The 21,112-nt window shown below is 45.4% G+C and overlaps 1 protein-coding gene across 7 annotated transcripts; it reads left to right on the top strand.

The window, feature by feature from the left end:
* The first annotated feature begins 312 nt into the window (after window positions 1-312).
* phka1a (phosphorylase kinase, alpha 1a (muscle)) lies at window positions 313-17,353 on the top strand. Of its 7 annotated transcripts, none has more exons than XM_030087147.1 (35): window positions 313-604; window positions 3,181-3,339; window positions 3,511-3,558; window positions 3,814-3,982; window positions 4,176-4,258; window positions 4,395-4,475; window positions 5,992-6,090; window positions 6,179-6,325; window positions 6,457-6,510; window positions 6,616-6,738; window positions 6,824-6,919; window positions 7,000-7,107; window positions 7,375-7,453; window positions 7,528-7,662; window positions 7,785-7,894; window positions 8,087-8,231; window positions 8,371-8,449; window positions 8,592-8,758; window positions 9,699-9,860; window positions 9,946-10,034; window positions 10,117-10,262; window positions 10,450-10,603; window positions 11,384-11,542; window positions 11,636-11,765; window positions 11,862-11,963; window positions 12,044-12,159; window positions 13,370-13,405; window positions 13,513-13,548; window positions 13,626-13,676; window positions 13,832-13,861; window positions 14,492-14,536; window positions 14,708-14,869; window positions 15,261-15,314; window positions 15,443-15,643; window positions 15,723-17,353. In XM_030087147.1, the coding sequence occupies exons 1-35, from the start codon at window positions 527-529 to the stop codon at window positions 15,894-15,896; spliced, it is 3,807 nt and encodes a 1,268-aa protein (XP_029943007.1). In that variant the 5' UTR covers window positions 313-526; the 3' UTR covers window positions 15,897-17,353. The 7 variants fall into 7 exon arrangements, with proteins under 7 accessions (XP_029943007.1, XP_029942998.1, XP_029943021.1 ...); XM_030087138.1 differs by having other exon boundaries at window positions 13,623-13,676; XM_030087161.1 differs by lacking the exon at window positions 13,832-13,861.
* Window positions 17,354-21,112: the final 3,759 nt, after the last annotated feature.

The raw sequence follows: 21,112 nt of genomic DNA, 5'->3' as shown, positions 1-21,112 counted from the left end.
CCAGCACTGCTTAAAATGTGCAGACAAGAGCTTAATGTGGCTATGCACCACATCCTTGAAACAGAATGAGCAAATTCAGAAAAAGGAATTTACTTAAGGGGATTATTAAATTATCATTAAAAAAGATTTACTTGGTACATTAAGAAAAATAGATTACAGTAAGTATTTCAATTTAATTTAGGGGCAAATGATTCAGTCCAATAATATTATGCTTCAGTAACTTTAGTGAGGTAGTTTATAGAACCGGAAGTCGTGATGGTGCACTCTTTTACTTTGAAGGCCGTTCCCGGAAGTGTCCGCTGCCCCGGAGGATCCGGTCTCTCCGGTGACCCGCTCCCCGCAGCTTCAGGTTACCTCTCCGGCTGGATGTCCGCCTCCCGCAGCCGCTGAGCCGGGCAGCAGGTCCTCCTCTCTCCCCCCGCGGCTCGTCGGACTCCGGCGAGAAATGACTTTGGCGTCGAACGTCTGACGGAGTTTCTTTCGCTCGTCGTTTCTCTCGCTGGAAGTGAACCGCTGACCCGTCACCATGAGGAGCAGGAGCAACTCGGGAGTCAAACTGGACAACTATGCCCGGACCGTGCAGCAGACGATCCTGCGGCACCAAGTGAGTCCCGCCGCTTCCGTGCGAGTTTTTAGAAAAACACGCAGTTTGCGCTGCCGTGCGTGCAGGTAACGCTAGCTTGTGCGCGAGGAGAGAGAGAGAGAGAGAGAGAGAGATTTCGCAAGGCTGTCAAACACACCGCACTCCTCCGGTAACACGACGCTCCCGTCAAAAACAAAGTTCACGGCAACTTAGCTTCCCGACAAGTGGGTCTAACTTCAGGGAAGTTTTAATGTGGTGAATAATACAGCTGCACGTTACCAGAAGAACTTAATATAAAGTATTGTAACGAGTATCCTGATAATGTTGAGTGTACTGTTATCAATATTATCCTAATATTAACGATCAGTATGTGATGTAAAGTACTTTACATAATGTTCTGTGGCTTCTCACAGGCATGCAGGAGCTTATATTTTCTTTACAATTGAAATTTGAGTTTGTTTTCTTAATGTCACATGTCTTATGATCAGTTTTGTTTGTTTTTTTCAAAGCTTGTAGCTTCTCTGATTAGAATCCTCCCTGGGTTTAATCTGCACCTGGTTTATTGTGCATGCATTTTGGGGAAGTCGAGACACTCCCCTTTCAATGATTTCCACATTTGAAATTAAAGGTACACCAAAAAAAATGTTGTCATAAATCATCCTTATTCATCTTGTCCACATTTGGCTTGTCCAAAATGAGTATTTCAGATGCACTGAGACTGCATTTTTATGATATTTGTGTCAAATAGACACAGTTCTAGAGTTGGAGTGACCTTTTACTGTTTCAACACAAAATGACCTCAGTCAGAAACAGTCGGATTTTTTCCTTTAGCTTCAGCCTCTCTGGGATAATCCTTTCCAGATTATCTCTTGATCTCTTGTGGATGTGGCTTCTGCGTTCGGCCAAAGTAGTGAAATCTTTTTTTAGCTTCAAATTTGAATTTCTACAGTCAGAAACTGTGTTTTCTGGATTGTTTTTGAATTAGTTCTTTTCTGTGAACATCTTTGCTTGTCTGGTCTACAAGTCTGAAGCCTTTCTTGGCTAATTCATTTTTGCATTGACAGTTCAGATTTGGATCTGGATCTATGATCAAACAAGTGAAAAATAAATGAAATATTCCAGATTTCTCAAATATTAAAAAAGAAAGCAAGAAAAGTTTTGTTTTTATGAGTCTGTGGCTTTTTGTGAAAAAAAATCCACCTTGTATTTAGTGATTTTGTTGTTAAATTTGTCTCTTTTTTGTTGCATTATATACAAAATGACAGAGACACAAATAATATGACTTTCCTCTCAGTTGACTGACTTCAGTGGCGTCATGATCATGGCTTTACATGTGTGTCTTTCCAAACGATCACCATCCTTCTCCTGAGTTCAGCCGACTGATGCAGTTAAAATCAGGCTGCAGATATAAAGCCACTCTGCAGATGTGTCTCCAGTGGTTTGAGATCTCACATCTGACCCCCCCACCTCCCTCCCAGGAGAAGCTGGCTGTGAGCTCCCTTTTTGAATCGGTCCCTGGCGGCCGCTGCATCGTGTGCAGGTCATTGCTCACGTGGATCGCCGCGCTGCTGCCAGGACTGACTTTGCCGCGGCAGCAGTCATCAATATTGCATTTGATCAGGAGGGTTAATGCATTGGCGGTAAATCTCCTGTCAGGATCTCGGGACGTGAGGAAGCTTTCAGGAGTCGGTGCTATGAGGCAGACTCACTTTTGCCCATAAAAGAGTTTTTCTCACGCTGTGTTTGTGCAACTTAACCACAAACTACCCTGTGTTGCCGATGAAAGCTGCTTTAACCCTTTAATGTGCTGCTCAACCATTTGGTCTCAAGTATTTTGTGATATTTATGGAATTTTTAAGGAAGTAATTCATTTGAAAGCAATGTTGAGGTTCAGTTTTAAAATTTTCAGTCTAGATCCAGCAGTTTTGTCCTTCTGAAATAATTTTAAGTCTAGATTTAAGAGTCCAGGTGCAGCTTAAATATGAAATAAAACCTATTTTTAATGATCCAGGGCTTATTGAAGGAATATTTATTTGGCAAAACATTAAAGACAGCATGTTTCGATAAGTTTAGGTAAACTGTAAAAGTCTGAGGTGTTTTTGAAGTTTTAGTTTGTGGTTGAAGAGGATTGTTTGAAGGTCAGTGTTGAAGGAGTAGATAGTCTCAGTGTCTCAGTTCGCTGCAGTAGATTCCAATCAAAACGTAAAACTATTCAGCTGCAGTTTGAATCAGGTCTGTAAACATCCAGGAAATGCCAGGCAGGTTTTACCTCTTTGACTGCGTAGTTTCACGTTTCATTTTCAGGGAATAACTGCATAAAAACAAACCAAAAAACAAAAAAAAATCTGAGGGAATTTATGCAAATTATTATCCTGCCTGTTTCTTTTCAGCCCTTTGAAAAAGGAATTCTAGCTGAACAACAGATGAAAATCTCTAACAAAGCAGCATAAAACATTCATCAGACAAGAAAATGTAATAATAACAGCTTCATTAAGTATATATGAATAATTCTCATAAAAAGTTCCGTGCTGTTGCCGAGATGTTTTTTACCGACACGGCTCACATCGGCCTGACCTCTGACCCCTTCTGTCTGACAGGACCCGGTGACAGGCCTCCTCCCGGGCAGCCCGGACCAGCCGGACGCCTGGGTCAGAGACAATGTTTACAGCATCGTGTCGGTGTGGGCCCTCAGCCTGGCCTACAGGAAGAACGCCGACAGGGACGAAGACAAGGCCAAGGCCTACGAGCTGGAGCAGGTCGGCGCGCGCGCCTCTGCACCGTATTCCACACTTTTAGTCCCCGGAATAGCACCCCGCTTCTCTTTTAAACAGTGAAATGAATACACGGAGTGTGTGTGTGTGTTGGGGGGGGGTCTCGTGTTTCTTCCCGAGCAGCGGTGTTGACTTTTAACCTTTTCTCTGGCTTAGAGCGTGGTGAAGCTCATGAGGGGAGTCCTGCAGTGCATCATGAGACAGGTACCGGATTCCTGATTTATCCGTTTTCCATCAGAATGTATCACATCGTCCACATTCTTCATTCCTCCATAAACCCTCAAGTAATAATAGTGCAAAAAAATAAAAATCAGTCTTAATTTTGCTGTCATTCTGGTTTCCTGTGCAAAGAGTTGAACTGTAAATAGATGCTGGAGATCATCACCTCTTGTGATCTGGGTTGTTTTAACTTGCATCAGTGGATTAAGGATCGGTCTTAAAGCCGCGTTTGTACCCCAGCTGGACAAGGTGGAGAAGTTCAAGTACAGCCGCAGCACCTCGGACTCGCTGCACGCCAAGTACAACACCCGGACCTGCGCTCCCGTGGTGGGAGACGACCAGTGGGGTCACCTCCAGGTCGACGCCACCTCGCTCTTCCTCTTCTACCTCGCTCAGATGACCGCGTCAGGTACGGCTCAGCACTTCCTGCTGCCGCAGCCCCAGATCAGTTTTACAGCTGCGTCTGCAGAAAACACAGAGAACAAGGATTCATTGCAGAATAGTTGATTTTTGCTTTGTCGTTTCATATTGAACACCTGGATCATGTCACAGTTGCGTTACTCTTCTTTAAAATAACACAGATTTCCCTCTCTGTGCTCCAGGTCTACATATCATCTACACCCAGGATGAAGTGGATGTAGTTCAGAATCTCATGTTTTACATTGAGGCAGCTTACAAAGTGGCTGTAAGTGCTTGAAAAATTATCCTCAGACTGATGAATTTTAATCAGTAAAATCAATCAATGGGCCTCGATGCGCTGTAGAGAACCTCCCAAACCTTAATCTTACATTTCCGCTCTCCTCTCCTCCTCTCGCCCACAGGATTATGGGATGTGGGAGCGAGGGGACAAAACCAACCAGGGGATCACCGAGATTAATGCCAGCTCCATCGGCATGGCCAAGGTGAGCGCACAAACACACACAAACACACACACACACACCACGGCAGTGTGAGCGCAGCATTCAGAGTGTATCAGCAGAGGAAGAACAGGTGCTCCGGGAAAAATGTCTGGCACGGCGGGAGGTGCTCGTTCACCGCGGCGGCCTTTAAGGTGACCTTTAAATGACCCGGACCCTCTCAGCTGACTCCAGATCAGTGAGGAGGACTTTGTTTTGGTGTCCACAGCAGGTCCATGTGGGTCGATGCGATCAGATGAACTTCTTCACTCCAGGGTTTGGTTTTTTTTTCTTCTAAGATCAATATATCATGGTTGAGTTTTCAGTTAAATGGGTTTTTTTTAAGGATGCAGATTTTCCTTTGGTTGGAGTTTGATGTCAGTGTTTAGAAATATGAAGCAGAAGCTTCAGAATACATGATCAATACCAAATGTTTTCCCGTAGCTGGTTTCTCCCGTGCGTCTGTCCCAGCGCTGTCCTTGAGGGAACAGGGGGTATCGGGTTCTCCGGTCTTCCAAGAATGGCTTCTCACTCAGAAATAACACAGTACTCACAGTGCTCTAACACACACACACACACACACTCACACAGAGTTTAATTTAGGAACTTGGAAGCTGGCACCGCTGCCGGATATTCCTCACTCTAATTACTTGTAGTTATTAGTATTTTTACCACACATAAAGTAGCTGTTTATAAAACCCTGTTCTTCTAGTGAGATTATTTTCAGCACCACACGAAATCGATTCCGTGCGCTCGGTACATTTTATATGGCGAGGAGCAGCCGAGACGGCTCATTCTGAATCGATGATATGAAGCAGCTACTGTCCAATTGGAGGAAGTTTTTCTCTTTTTTTGTAGCTTCTCTATTTATTTAATACCAAATAAAAACACCACAAAGCAACTTCATTACTTTTCTTTTGTTGATTTTGTCAAAACATGCGTAATGCAACGGCTATAGTGGAAGTTTCTTGAACTTTTCTCTGTTTGGCATTATGAAAAAGTGCCTTTATGTTGAGATTGTCGTCATTTTCTGTTGTAATTGTTTGGTTGTATTCACTAGTAACTGAACATCTCTTGCAGCACTCTTCAGTCTTATGCTGTCAGTCCATGAAATCCACTCACTTACTGGAATAACACGACTCATTTCTGCTCCAGGAATCTGGAGAACAGCCACGAACCCAAAATTGACTCACTGCATGACTGAAAATCAAATCAGACTAGTGCAACATCGTAAAGCTATTGTTATTTTCTCCATTCATAAGTAGCAAGTCACATTTCTTCCTGCAGTTCAGTTACGTCAGTGTCCCGGAATGCCTTGCAATGGCGCCACCTGGAGTCAAAGCATTTATAGAAAATGAAAATAGTTCCAGTGTTTATAAATGTCAGGAAATCAGCAGCATTTTGTAGCAGGACGGTGGGGATTATCTACCAGCTAACAGCAGGCATTGCTGTACAGTAGCTGCTCTTTCTCCGTTATGCTCAAACTGTGTCAAACAGTGTTTTCACGGTTCGTGTCCTCCAGGCAGCTCTGGAGGCGCTGGATGAGCTCAACCTGTTCGGAGCCAAAGGAGGGCCGGGCTCCGTGGTCCACGCGCTGGCCGACGACATCCAGCACTGCCAGGTACTCGGTCACGCGACCGCAGACGACAGCCGAACACATCAGTGACCTCTGACCCCTGCGTCTCCCCTCTTTTTGTTTTCCTCTTCAGTCCATCCTGACGTCCATGCTTCCCAGAGCGTCCATCTCCAAGGAGGTGGACGCCGGCGTCCTGTCCATCATCTCGTACCCCGCCTTCGCCGTGGAGGACATGAGCATCGTCAACAGGACCAAGGAGGAGATCATCTCCAAACTGCAGGTGTGCGAGAGGGAAACGGGAAGCAAACAGTGAAACATGAAAATAATACCTGGAGAACAGTTGGATTTTGAAGGAAAGTCCTTGTTGTGATTGTTGAGAGACTGAGACATGCTGGTTTCCTCTCTGCTCAGGGTCGGTACGGATGCATCAGGTTTCTCAGAGATGGACACAAAACACCTAAAGAGGTGAAAGTCATGAGAAAAGAGCAGTTTTATTTTTCTGTTCCCCACATGAATGTTTGAAATCGGAATTTTCTCAGCGACATTTCTTTGTCTGTCTCTTCAAAAAAGGACCCGAACCGACTCTATTACGAGTCTGCAGAGCTGAAGCTGTTTGAGAACATCGAGTGCGAGTGGCCGCTGTTCTGGACCTACCTCATCCTGGACGGCATTTTCATCAACAGCCCCGAGCAGGTAACAAATCCCCCCTGCCTGCCCCTCACTGCCGTCACGTTGTCCTCCGTTGGTGTTCACACAGCGAATGTCTGACGCGTCGCAGGTGCAGGAGTATCAGGAGGCGTTGGAAAGCATCCTGATCAAACAGACGGACGGGATCCGACTGCTGCCGGAGCTCTACAGCGTTCCCCCGGAAAAGGTACGGCGTCGCTCAAACGGCCCGAAGCTGCTCTGAGAAGTGTTTTGAAGCTCTCCCGACACCGCTGTGTGTTCCTGCAGGTGGAGGAGGAGTACGTGAACCCTCACTCTGTGGAGAGGGTTGCTCTGGGCAAGCTGCCGCTGAAATGGGGACAGTCCCTGTACGTCCTGGGGAACCTTCTGGCCGAAGTGAGCCGCTAACTCGCCGTCAAGAACAGTAGAAATTGTTCAAAACACTTTTTACTGTACCTCTTTTGATAATTCTGTAACTTGCACACTGTATTCAGATATCACAAGATCACAATGAGCTTCACGAGAAACAGCAGACATATTCCTTCTACTCATTTTTATTCCTCTGAATCAGGGTGTCAAACACAGTTTAGTTTAGGGGTCACAAATATACACTTTGTGTCACAGAGTATGAATGAAATGAATCCTTTATTTCGTCTTCCTCAGGGGTTTCTGGCCCCCGGAGAGATCGACCCGCTCAACCGCCGTTTCTCCACCATCCCCAAACCGGATGTGGTGGTTCAGGGTGAGACGCTTCCCTCCGTTCAGCTCCTCATCATCCTGCGTCACTTTGCTGTAATGTTCCGTCTCCTCCTTCAGTCTCCATCCTGGCCGAGACGGAGGAGATCAAAGCGCTGCTGCTGAAGAACGGCATCGATGTGGAGACGGTGGCAGACATCCATCCCATCCACGTGCAGCCGTCCAGAGTCCTGAGCCACATCTACGCTCGACTCGGTACAGTCTCCATTTTGAGGATCAAACCAGATTGAGACTAAAAACTTTTGTTATTCTCAAAGCTATGAGCTGAATCCAGATTGACAAAACGCTGGATCCAGTAAGTCTTGTTTCTGCCGCAGGCCGAAACCCCAGACTGGGTCTGACCGGACGACCCTACAGGAGGATCGGCGTGCTGGGAACGGCCAAGTTCTACATCATCAGGAACACCATCTTCTCATTCACACCTCAGGTTGGAAGAAATTACAGCAACTATCTTGTATCATGAGTCAAGTGATCTTGAAGTGAAGTTACTCATGATGTTTTACAAGTACTTAAAAAAAAAAAAGAGTTGAAGTGATATGATATGCTTTAGAGGTAAAACTGAATTTATGAATCAAATGTTCTCACAGTCTGTTTTGCTTTATCTGCCGAAACCGTCCAGTTCATCGACCACCAGCAGTTCTACTTGGCGTTGGACAACAAGATGATCGTGGAGATGCTGAGGACGGAGATCGCCTACCTGGCCTCCAGGTGGAGGATGACCGGACGGCCCACCGTCACGTTCCCCATCTCTCAGACCATGCTGAGTGAGTATGGGTTCACACACACTGCATCTTCATCTTCTTCAGCTTTTACTGGGATTGGAGACGTGTGATCGATTCAGGATTTACTGTTTCATTTCTGTTAATTGTTTTTTTTTTTTTTTCGTGTGCTTTCTGTTTCCAGCTGAAGATCACTCAAACCTGGATCCTGCAGTCGTGGCCACACTGAAGAAGTTACAGGATGGATATTATGGGGGGGCAAGGTGACGTTCTTCCTGTGGCATCTGTCTGCAAAGTTCTGCTTAAAATTTGTAAATGAGTGGGAGTCGTAACTCCGTGTTTCTATTAAAAGATTTTATTTTATTCTTGTGAGCGGCCTTAAAATCCTGATCGCTTCCTCTCCAGGATCCAGACGGGGAAACTGTCAGAGTTCCTGACGACGTCCTGCTGCGCTCACCTCAGCTTCCTGGACGGTAAGGCTTCTGGCAGCATGGGCCGCCGCGACGACAAGTTTGGCTGTGATGATGAGGGTGACGGCGATGGATACGTGCATGAGTTACGGAATGACGATGGTAAGAAAAAAGAACAGACCAGACGGATGACGGAGGGGAATGGTGACACCAGCTGTGAAAACCAGGAGCCTTTTAAATGTTGATGCAGTCTCTGCCACAAGGTGGCGCTTTGGGTTTTCAGAGTTGGTCTGACCATTCCTTTATGTATGTGTTAACTAATACATACATACACAACCTGAAACTGTAGTAGTGCATAGAGGCACACACATTCCACTGTTTCTGCCTTTATGTACTGTTTATTTGTATATTCTATAATGAACATGATAAAATATACATGTTACTGTGTTTGAATTATTCTCTTTTCATGAACCCCTTTCCTACAGGTTTTTATTTTAATGCTAACTAATCAAATCAAAGCGCAAGCAGACTGGCATTATTAAAATCTGTGTGTGTGTGTGTGAGTGTGTGAAATCTGACCTCAGCAGCAGTAACGTATCCTCATTAACCATGTTAAATCTTACTTACACCACCGAGCTTTACAGCAAACGCAGGATCATTTAAAACAAAGTGTTGAATGTGAAGCGCTCGATGATCTGGAGCTCTATTTCAAAATAACAGATTTTAAAAATGTTGAATTTACTAGTTGCGTGCCATGACTGGCTGAATTCAGTGTGCCCGCATGCTTTAAAGCACTTTGTCTGGCAGCTGCCGTCTGTTCTTGAATGCATTTCGTGTTTTTGATCTGAACTCATAAAGCATTGTTATAATGTTGTTAAAATATAGGTGAGTTCTGCATTTCTCAGTATCTGCGCATGCAAACCAATTTGTTTTAGTGTTTACTTAAAATGCATGTCTAAACAAGCAAAAGGTGAGTTGCTTTTTGTGCTTTTTATCATTTTCTTTTCTAACACACTTCTGTTTTTAAGAAGAAAAACAACATAAAAACAGTCGCACTCTCTCCGCGATCCCTCCTCGTCATATTTTCCCGTCCCGTCTCCAGAGGCCGACGACCTCGCAACGTACCTGGACCACCTGTTGGCCCACTCGGCCCCGAAGAAGCCCAAGCCTGCGGTGGGCGGCCTGGGCAGGTTCAAGGCGGTGGCCGCCAAAACCCGGGACATGGTGTCTCTGAAGAACAAGGCCCAGGACCTCAACGTGCACAGTGAGCGCAGCGTTTCTCCTCCGGACTGCAGTGAAAGAGTCCGGAAATGCTGAGTTGCGTTTTTTTCCCTCATCTTTCTGTGCAGATGTCAACATGTACCTGCCGAACAAGCTGTTCCGTTCCCCTCAGCCGTCACTCAACCTCACCGATTCCACCGCGTCGCATGAAGCTCCCGTCAGTTTTGCTCTCTCCTGCATCGCGGAACACGCTTTTATTCCATCTTTTAATTCTCGATCTCGTCACGCTTTCCCCTCAGAGTGTGCCGGTCACCGTGACGACGGAGAGCGTCATCCCCAGAGACGCCAGCGGCGCCATTGACCACGCCGCTCTGGCCCTGCTCCTGAGGGACACGCAGAACCTGCAGGACCAGGCCGACATCCTCTACATCCTGTTCAAAGACAAGTGAGACTCGCGTTTCGTCAGAAACAACTGAACTGTCGTCTAGATTTCAAACAGGCCTGAAGAATGTGAAGTGATTTAGAATCAGTACCAGTAGAAGCTGGGCTAGAAAACGGTCCACAGCGTCCCGAAGCAGCTGTGAGGCGTCTGAAGCTGTGTGTGTGTGTGTGTGTGTGTGTGTGTTGAACAGAGGGATGGACTGGGACACCCGTCTGAACGGTAAAGGCACCACCGTGAGGTCCCTGCTCACCGACCTGTACGAGAAGGCGGGCGAGCTCAAACACTGGAGCCTCATCAGGATGATCTCCGGCATGCTGAAGAAGAAGGTGGAGGAGCTCGACTCGGTACGGCGCAAACTCAGTCTGATGAATAACTCTGTCTCTTCAGCTACGTGGTTTTAATCGTGGACGTAATTAAACATTCATAATGCTAAGAAAACGGCCAGGGAGTCACAGTTTCCAGTCATAAATGTAGTCTTTGAGGCATGGGAGAGCTGACCCCACTTCAGGGTTGAGTATTTGACTCTATTGTTCCAGATGAAACTTGATATGTATCTGTGTATCAGTGTCCCACACTGTAAACTGGGGGGGATCTCCACTGGCAGAGATAAAAATAAATACAACAATCTACTGTCCTCATTCTGCTCCCAAAGGCTCCACCTATTGATATTTTATATGTGTGTTTACTGATATAGTTATGATTGATATCATAGTGTTGTTAAGTCCTTTGGGATGTGTACGTCTTAAATATTTAATATAAGGGGAAGACCAAATAAAGTTGTATTTTGCTGTAATTTCTTGTTTAGATAAATAATAAGTCCTGTGTTTTGTTTGTATTTTTAACATAACCTGACTTTTCCCCTGATGTGTGAAGAGTATTAAACAGCAGTGGGACATTAGAACCAGGCTCCCTGACTGTGATCAGCACGTCGTCTGCGTATAATGATATTTCATATTCATTTTCACCGATTGAAATGCCCTCTCAGGCCGATTCTTGCCTGATTGCTGGTCAGTGGTTCTATAAACAGACGGAATAAGAGAGGATAAGAAAAAACCTGTCTGGTCCTCATCAATTGACTGATATCAGTAAAAAATCCTGTCTAAGTCCTTGTGATCTCCCTGCAGGCCTGCTCTGACCTGCTGGCCCACCAGAAGCACCTGACCGTGGGCCTCCCCTCGGAGCCCAGAGAGAAGACCATCACCGCCCCGATCCCGCCGGACCAGCTGGCCGCTCTGATCGACGAGGCCAGCGACGGCAACATCAGCGTGGCCATCCTCACCCAGGTTCCTCCTGTCCTCCGCCGCCGTCCGCCGAAGCGTCTGCGCCGACCTCCGTTCCATCCATCTCTGTTTTTCTGCCCCCCCCCCCCCCACCAGGAGATCATGGTTTACCTGGCCATGAGCATCCGGACGCAGCCCAGCCTGTTCAGCGAGATGTTCAGGCTGCGGATCGGGCTCATCATCCAGGTGATGGCCACCGAGCTGGCTCAGTCCCTCAACTGCTCAGGTGGGACGAGAGGAAGACGACGCTTCAACGCCAGGAGGAAACACACCAATCGAATTGGTTATTTCTGCGTGTGTGTGTGTGTGTGTGTGTGTGTAGGAGAGGAGGCCACGGAGAGCCTGATGAGTCTGGCTCCGTCTGAGCTGAAGAGTCTGCTCCACCACATCCTCAGTGGGAAGGAGTTCGGAGTGCAGCGCAGCGGTCAGTGGATGAATGTCAAACAGTGTTTTGAGTTCCAGTTCCTTTCTGGGATCGTCTCACTCTTCCTCTTTCTTCCGCAGTGCGAGAGCTGGATGCCGGTGTGAGTCCGGCCATCTCCATCCATCATCTGGGCCACACCGGCGCCACGAAGAGCGAGCGGGCCGGCATCAGCAAACTGAAGAGCGACATGAAGCTGGTAGGATGCGGCGCTGCTTACGTTCTGTACTGTGTTATATTTCTACTTTCAGCTCATCGATCCTCGTTGTTAATAGTATTATTATCGGATCTTGTGTTTCCCTTCTTGGAGAAGTAACTGTTGTCTTCTTACAGCTGGAGCACAGGTTGTCTTTGACGGATCCGAGTAAGGTGAACACGCCGATTTGCAATAGGTGCTAATTCACCAGGCGGGTGGAGTAATTTACGTAGAAATGACGGGATGCGTTGTTCCAAGGAGAGGATAGTGGATAAAGTTTCTGTTCTGGAGTCACAGATGGAGGGAATGAGGTTAATTCGAGCACCGTATTGATGACGTGATGGCACCGCATTCAATCTGTTTTGGTTTTTTTTTTCTTTTTTTTTTTTGCACTGTGAAGTGGACAGTTTTCAGGAATCTAGAAGATTATGAAGGTGTTAATTCACCCTCATCCTCCTTCAGAGTTCTCAGCTGTATCACACAGTCTTCACTGCTTCGGTCCAACCTTCTCTTTTGTGATAGTTTCCTCACCCACAGTGGAGAGTAGTATTGTCATCTCAAATTAAACTCAATTGAAAAATTTGAATGAAGACTGGACTCGTCTCATTTCCTTATTGAGCAAAGCTGAAGTCAACTTCTGTCTCGGCTTTAACAGTAGTGATAATTTTTCATGTGGCCCTTTGGGATCAGTGCTAAATGAATTTTGAAAATGAAGGAACTTTCTTCCTCATTTGATCGATGCTTGACTGAAGTCATGCATTAAACAGGAAGAACATGCAAACTGCGCATCACGCTGCAGTGAAAAGCAGGAAGACGTAAACGTCGTCTGAAGACTGTTGGACACATCTGAAAGCTCCAGAGCAGAGGCGTCAAACACGAGGTTTCTGTAGATTTACATTATTTTGCACCAGAAAGCGTCATTAAAATTGGCTTTATGTTGAGATTGCAGTCATTTCTGGTAATAATTGTTCATATTTGGAATAATATAGACATTTTCATCAGGTATAGTTTGTACCACAACAAAGAAAATGTTCAGTTTAAATGTGAATTATGACATTATTGTATTGATCCAGCTCACTCGGGATGAAATCAGGACGAATGAACAGAAACGTGTTTGACACCTCTGCCGCAGAAGGAGCCGGTCAGCCTCGTTCTGTTCCACTGATCTCTGAATAACGTCAAGCTGCTGCTGGTGTTGTCTGTTTCACTGCAGGAGCCCCGGCTGTCTCTGACAGAGCCAGCTTCACAGGTGACGAGGACGTTCAGATCTCAAGGATCTCTTTTGTCTCTTCTTTTAAAAACAAGTTGGCATTAAACGCGGGTTTTTTGTCAGCGCTGCTGTGTCTTGTGTTGCAGGCGGCCCACAGGGTGTCTTTGACTGACTCAGTTAAGGTGACATAGATTTCTAAAGGCTTTCCCTGAGGGGAGAGTTAGACGCTAATCCAGCTTTAATTGTACTCCTGAAGCAGATGCAGAAGAATCACAGGTTGTCTCTGCCGCAGCTGGTCAGAGTGATGATGGTGATGATGATGATGATGATGGTGGTGGTGACGGTGGGGGTTGTTTCGGTGGTGGTGGTGATCAGACCGTAGTTTTCATCTGCCCCGAATGGACACAGGGTTTTGATGTGAAGCAAACTCCTGTAACGCAGAGCGGATTTCTCTTTTCTTTGCAGCTCGACCAGTCCCTGAGCTTCTTTCGGAAGGTGACACAGAAAACGGCGCCAAACTCCCGCTGTGGATTAATTCAGTGATATAATACACGCGGACGCAGATTTGAATTATTAACCCCCGTGGCTGCCGCAAAGAGAAAATTTTAATAATATGTTACTGTCGTCCGAGCTGCAGCTCAGTGTTGCTTACACCGCTGCTCTGCCAAATAATTTATCCCATTAACCGATAAATTGTTTGGTTTATAATTCTGCTTTTTTTTTTTTATAACATTTTCTCCAATTATGTTCAGGATAATATATTTTCCCCATAAAAATCGGGTAAAAATGACCTATCATCAATCAAGATAAAAACTCTGGAAACGTTTTCTCAAACTTTAAAACAAATAGAAATCAATAGTGACGGGTAAGTATCGGCGTTCTCCTGTTTAACCTCATTTCAATCGGGCCATCTTTTATGAGTGATTTATTGATTTTCACACCTTACATTGCTTTCTAACGTCACTTCTCTCATCATGCATGCAGTTTTCTCTCAGAGTCTGGCTGGCTTTGGGGTTGTTTGAATCCATCATTTGCTCCGTTTTGGTTATGTTTGTGTGTTTTTTGTTCATTCTTTTGTTTCTTTGCTGTTTTTCTTTTTTCTTTGTTCTCCTCTCTGCCTCTCAGGGTGCACGATCACAGTCCCTGGACATTGAAAACATCGAATCTGGGGTAAATAGATGTTTGTTTGTGTTGATGTTTGTTCCATTTCATCCCGACTGGTTTTTTTTTTTAATTTTATTGGCTGCACTGTAGCTCACAGCCAGCAGGGGGAGCTGTTCTTCCAGAGTAAGCATAGGTGAAGTGACCTGTGTCTTTGTGTGTGTGTGCGCGTGTGTTCAGAGGTACAGACTTCCCTCCATAGAGTCCCTGGACATTCCGGACAGCATTCCGGCTGCCAAGGACACGAGACACGGCCAGTGGCTGCGCAGGAGGCGTCTGGACGGAGCGCTGAACCGAGTTCCCGTCGGATTCTACCAGAAAGTCTGGAAGATCCTGCAGAAGGTCAGAGGAAGAAATTCATCACTTTATCCACTCCTTTACTGTCTTAATGCACTTTTTTCCACATTTTGTCTTTTAAATACATTTTTAAGTCCAGTTTTACTTAATTTTAATGCATTTTTTTCTCTTTATCGTCCTAAAATGATTTTAATCCTGTTTTGTGTCTTCTTATCAGTGAAGTAATATAACTGATTTAACCATTCTGTATTTCCAGAAAAAAATATTCAATGAAATATGTGAAAAAAATCTATATATTTACAAGAGAAAAGTGAAGAAACCAGCACTTCTCCTGTTCCCACTTTGAAAAAGGTTTAGAATAGTTCAAACACTATACTGCAATGCAGCAGATAGTTGTATGTATATTTACATGCTGTGTGAATGTTTTGTCCTCCAGTGCCACGGTCTGTCCATCGAGGGCTTCGTTCTTCCCTCTTCCACCACTCAGGAGGTGAGATTCACACAGAAACCAGAGCAAACCGTCGTTTTGTGATTCACTCCTAACTTGTAAGCGTTTTTCTGGCAGCATCAGGAACATCTTCCTCTTCACCCCGTCTCTGGTTGTCCTCCTGTCCTCAGATGACTCCGGGTGAGATCAAATTCTCGGTGCACGTGGAGACGGTGTTGAACCGCGTCCCGCAGCCGGAGTACCGGCAGCTGCTGGTGGAGGCCATCCTGGTGCTCACCATGCTGGCCGACGTGGAGATCCACAGCATCGGCTCCATCATCCACGTGGAGAAGATCGTCCACCTGGCCAACGACATGTTCTACAAGGATCAGGTGGGACTCCGACCGCCGACCTCTGACCCCTCCGTCGTGAGCAGTCACAATACTCAGAATTGTGTGGTCGGTCCTGCAGAAGGACCTGGGAGCGGAGGAGCACATCCTGGAGAGGGACCCGTCCACCGGCGTGTGCAGGCTGCTGTACGACAGCGCCCCCAGCGGCCGCTTCGGCAGCATGACCTACCTCACCAAGGCCGTGGCGGCGTACGTGCAGGACTTCCTGCCCAGCGGCTCGTGCGCGGTGCAGTGAGACGACGCTACAAAAAAACTCCACCCACAGTTTTCTTTTGTTCTTTGACAGTTTTAGAGTGAGATCGACCTAACTCCCTGACACCGATCAACGATTAACTCGCCGTGTTTCAGGTTCACTGTGCAAACTCTCCTCCGGTCAAGAAACGTTGGTCTGGAAAATTTGGAAAAAAAATAGTTCATGTCAATCCACATACTGGGCTCTCCCACTCATCCCACAAATGCATGTGTCTTAAAAATTAAAGGCAAAATAATTTACTAAAATCAAAACATCAAAATAGTTTTTGTGCAAAGTTCCGATCTGGGACAGTCACGTTGTTACAAAGCACTTACAGAAGAGGATTATGGGTACTAATGTCTTGAAAGTAACTGACTGCAGGTCTTTAATTTAGGTTTACTAAGTGCATTTTTGCATGATTGTCTAGTTTTTCACCTTGAAATGTTTTTCATGCAGCAGGATTTACAGGATGGATGGAAGTGATTTAGCAATAAAATGATTGTATTTCCTCGAGCTGATGGAATGATTTCTGAGCTCAGCACCAGGTTACAAGACGGACACTTTAATCTTTAGCAGCTTCTTCTCGTCCTTTCTGGAGAAACTCAACTTGATGACCCACAAAAACAATAAATCTGAGGAAAAAAGGCACAAATACAGAACATTTTTACTAAACTGGACTCTGCAGCTAATGTGACTCAAACTGTGGTGCATTTTTTTTTCTTTTTAATGTCTCAGTTTTACCTGTGGATGGATTCACTACCCTGGAATAACGAAGCATTTTTATTTTGAGTATAAACAGACGGTTGTTGTTATGAGAAACGGTTGATCGATTAAACTCAGAGGGTTTATCAGAGAACTATAAACCACTATTGTGAGTTTATGACTGCAGTGAAACTTCAATCCTCGTGTGTTATGGGAGAAAAAGGAGGGAAAGATATTAAAGTTTGACCCGAATGGCCTCATAATTCAAGTTTACAGCCAAATAATCTCGTATTTCTGCCTCGGTCTCTACTTTTGTCACCTTTAATACGTCTAACTCGTCCTTTATTTATTACCGCCACGGTCCGGATGTCGCTCGCCCGTCCAGACGCCTGCAGTCCTGTCATGTATAAAGTACTGATAAATAGAAAACATCTATTTATTTTCTAGTTCTTAACAGAGAATTAAACACAGGTGAAATAGAGCTAAGCTGCCTTAACGTTGATGCACTTCTAAAAACTTCAGAGTGAAGCAGAACAGATATTTCTTTTTCCTTTTTTTTTCAACGTGAAGCATTTACTGCATGCTGTGTTTGTGCACAAGTTGCTCTTGAAGGTGATGCAGTGAAGTTTGGTTACTGTGTGCAATCCACGTCTCTGTTCTGTCAAAGTGCCTTCGTTTCATTTTTGTTCCTGTTAGTGCAGGTTGTAATTTTTTGTTGGTTTTTTTTGCACAGTTGCAGTAAAACTCATGTCTGTTTACTCTCACGTGTGTTTGGATGTTATTTATTTCACTTCACCCTTAAAAAGCTGTGTTGTAGGCCTGGTCTGCCTTCCCTGTGTGCTGGTGGAGCGTTCGAGCATTCTCCAGGCCCTGCTGTTGCTGGGTGGACGAAAACCAAACAAACAAAAACATTGTTTTCTCGCTATAAGAGGTTACATGGATGATCCTGCAGACCTGGAGATTTCATTATATTTCCATGAAAGGCTTCCGAGACTCGATAAAAAGACATTTTCATTTTCACCACTGGGTTTCTCAAAATGGCCGCCAGCGCAGCTGGTCTCCATAGCAACAGCCAAACAGTTCCTTGGAATCGAATCGTGAGGATTCGTGTCAACGAGTCTCGATTCCCATCCCTAATGGAGGAGTTTTACACACACGGATTACTTCCTCGTGTCTGTTTACCCTCATGTGTGTTTGGATGTTATTTATTTCACTTCTCCTCCATTAAAAAGCTCACGAAAACCTGTGAATAAAGCAAGGCAGACACACAGTGTCGTCCATCCTTAAAAACACGGTTCCTCAGGCCTTCAGCCTCGCTCTGGGCTCCTCACCAGCCTGCAGCCGGACCTCTCTGGCCCTGTCAGGCTTCGTCACCAGGATGGTTGTCACCAGATTCGCCCCTCACCTCAAGCCGGCCGACTTTCACCCTCACATCTGCCTCGCGCAAGTCGGCAAAGTGCTGCAGGAGCTTGTTGGGGAAGAAGAACATCGTTCCCCAACTCAAGGGCCATGCGTGAGGAAGAGGGAGGTCAGCCCACTGGTGACAAACCCGGGGTCCAGCTCTGGAGAAAAGAAGAAAAGAACTTCTCGCTTGGGTTCGTTCTTCCGCTCACTTCGCCGAGCGTTCTCCAAGCGCTGCTTTTAACATCGACAACGAACAAGCATCGGTTTCTCTCCACATGAGGTTTGTTTTCACTCATTTTCCACTTATGATGTGCACAACTGGATGGATGTTTAGCATTTTGTGCATTCAGTGTGAACATTTTTAGATGGGCTGTTCTGTTTCTTCCCACCTCAGAGCCAAAAGTTTCCACCGATTTCTGCGGCTGTTTCAATGCAGACTTCAGCCCCTGTTGAGCACATTTTCTCCTCCTCTCTCCTGTTTTGCAGGAGTTTGACATGAGCGTTGAAGAGCTCAGTGAGACTCTCCTGCAGATCAAGGTTTGCACTGGTTTTGGACGTCTTAGTTTCCTCAACATTTGTTAAATTTAGCTCCTTTTAACCAAACGTGGAAGCTTGAAAAGCCTTATGTCACGTTGTCCCTCCAACTCCAGGCCTTCAGGATCCAGCAGGAGAACAGACAGGCTCTGCAGTTCCTCCAGGCTGATGGGGCGCTGAGGTCAGGGGTCAAGGGTCAGAGTGGGGATGCACCAGGCTTGAGGGGGAGTCAGGTTTGTCACCACGGGAGTGGACAGACGTCTCTGATGGGGGCGATGGAGACAAGAGGAGAGGAGAGGAGAGCGCGTTGGTGGGCGTGTCAACATCAGCGGTGAGTCCTGCAAACATGAAAAAGTGAATAATCCTCATTATTGACCTTGTTTCTTCTGTTAGAATAAAAATGTTGTGTGTTTGGCTCCCAGGACATGAGGGTGAAACCGTTGGTGCTGTGGACTTCTGGGTGCGCCTCTTCCCCCCCGCCGAGCCCCTGGGCGGCCTGCTGGGGAGCGGAGCGCCGTGGAGGAGTCCTCTGCAGCACAGCTTTGGTGAGGTGAACCACAGAGAATGATTCATGTCATTAACATGATGGACTCCTCAGCCCCAATAACTTCCTCTCACCTCAATTATTAAATATTCACATTTTCTTACAGACTACTCAACTCCAAGCAACATGTTTTTTATAAGACATTTTAACTGTTCGGGGCAGAAAACCAAATCATTTCGTTTTCATTTCCAACATTCTAACAAACAGTCACAAGAAAATTAAAAGAAAATGTCCTATTTTATTTGTATAGTATACACACAAAGTGCAGCCCACAGTGCTTCACATGGAAGAAGAAAACAGAACAAAAGAATAGACTAAATGAGCAGGAAACAAAAGAAAACAATACAAGACAATAAAAATCTGTCATTTTTGTGACTTTTAATTTTGTTATCAACTTTGAATTTTCATAGTTTTCCTATTTATTTTGTGTGAATGCCTGTATTTGGTTGGGAAGTCGCTACATTCACTATTTAAAGAGCCAAATTGAGAAACAAACTTTCAACAATCGTCTCCACAAACCAACCTCTTCTAGTTTTCTCAATGTGTGCCATGTGTGCTGAGACCATCCTTTCCTGTGTGCGACAGGAGCTGCATGATGACGGTGGATTCAAGCAGCATCACAGGTGATTCAGTGTTTTCGGGACACAACAGTGTGATTTTTATGCCGTTCGCTCGCAGCCTCGGCCTCCACCGCTCAAACAGAAAAGCTCACAGAGCCTGCGGCCTGAACAAAGCGTCTCTGCTCCTCGTAAGTCCGCAGACTGGAAGAGATCAACCAAGAGCTCGTCTGGATCGTACCAGAAAACACCGAATCTCACACCGGAGCTGAGGCTGACCACACCCTCACATTTACCCAGCACCAGGCAGGTTTTCAGCCTCTGATATTTACTCTGTTTTCAAAAAATTTTATGAAGAAAATGAGAAAATAGGTCTTCATTGTTAAATTGAATTATTTTTTTCACATCAAAACATATATCATCTGATTGAAGATCCTCAGAAGGATCAGAAATGTCTAATTCTCATTTATTCATTTGTTCCTGTGTTTTGTTGTTGCTTTTAGAGATTTCTGTGTTGGCCAGAGGCAAAGAAGAGCAGCTGGAACGGGAGGTTTTCCAGTCCAGGCAGCAGATCTCTGCTCTTCAGGAGCGACTAGACCCTGTCACCAAGGTTGGTCATTCTGACGACAATAAGACGCTGCTGGGCCACTGTTTCAATGCAGACTTCAGCCCCTGTTCGTCACATTTTCTCCTCCTCTCTCCTCTTTTCTCTTTTGCAGGAGTTTGACATGAGCGTTGAAGAGCTCAGTGAGACTCTCACGCCATTAACATAGTGGACTCCTCAGCCCCAATAACTTCTCCTCACTCTCTACTGAGGGTGATCAAACTGAAATCAAACAACACGAGGTACACTGGACCACCTGTGAATGTGAACGTGAAAAGAATTTGCTCTTTTTTTTATATTGTCCCTATGATTTCAATATTCCTCTCACCTATTAAATATCAACATTTTCTTCCATACTAATCAAAGTCGGAACATGTTTTGCAGACTTTGCCTCCAGGCCGTTCAGGCAGTCCGTGTTGAGGAATCAGCTCACCACCAGGCAGCACTGCGCCCCGTACCCCCCCGGCAGACAAAACCGATACAACAACTGCTGAAGCCTTGATGCTCTGCAGTCAGACATCCTCAAATTCAGTTCACACACTTTTACATGCAGTCCTGATCCGTTTCACGACAGCGTTCTGCGTCTAACTCAACCAGTTATTTTAACTTCATGTCACTCTGATACAGATGAGTCATTTTGGGCCGTTTGGCTTTTGTTCAGTACATATATGGAACCTTTTAGACACAGTTTTAATACTGGGCTTTGTCTCAGTTGATGAAGATCATTGAAGTGTCATTTGTTTATCATTACGTCTTGTCATTTATAATGAAGCACCAGGAAGAGATCAACGATGGGCCGTCAGCAACTTTAGATTTATCTGGATAGATTCTGAAGTCCTTTTATAGGTTTATCATGACGTTACTCTCAAAACAT

This window comes from Salarias fasciatus, chromosome 3, assembly GCF_902148845.1.
Source record: "Salarias fasciatus chromosome 3, fSalaFa1.1, whole genome shotgun sequence".
Classification (NCBI taxonomy): Eukaryota; Metazoa; Chordata; class Actinopteri; order Blenniiformes; family Blenniidae; genus Salarias; species Salarias fasciatus.
Note: the sequence above shows the minus strand (reverse complement) of the source record. Positions and strands in the feature narration are given on the sequence as shown.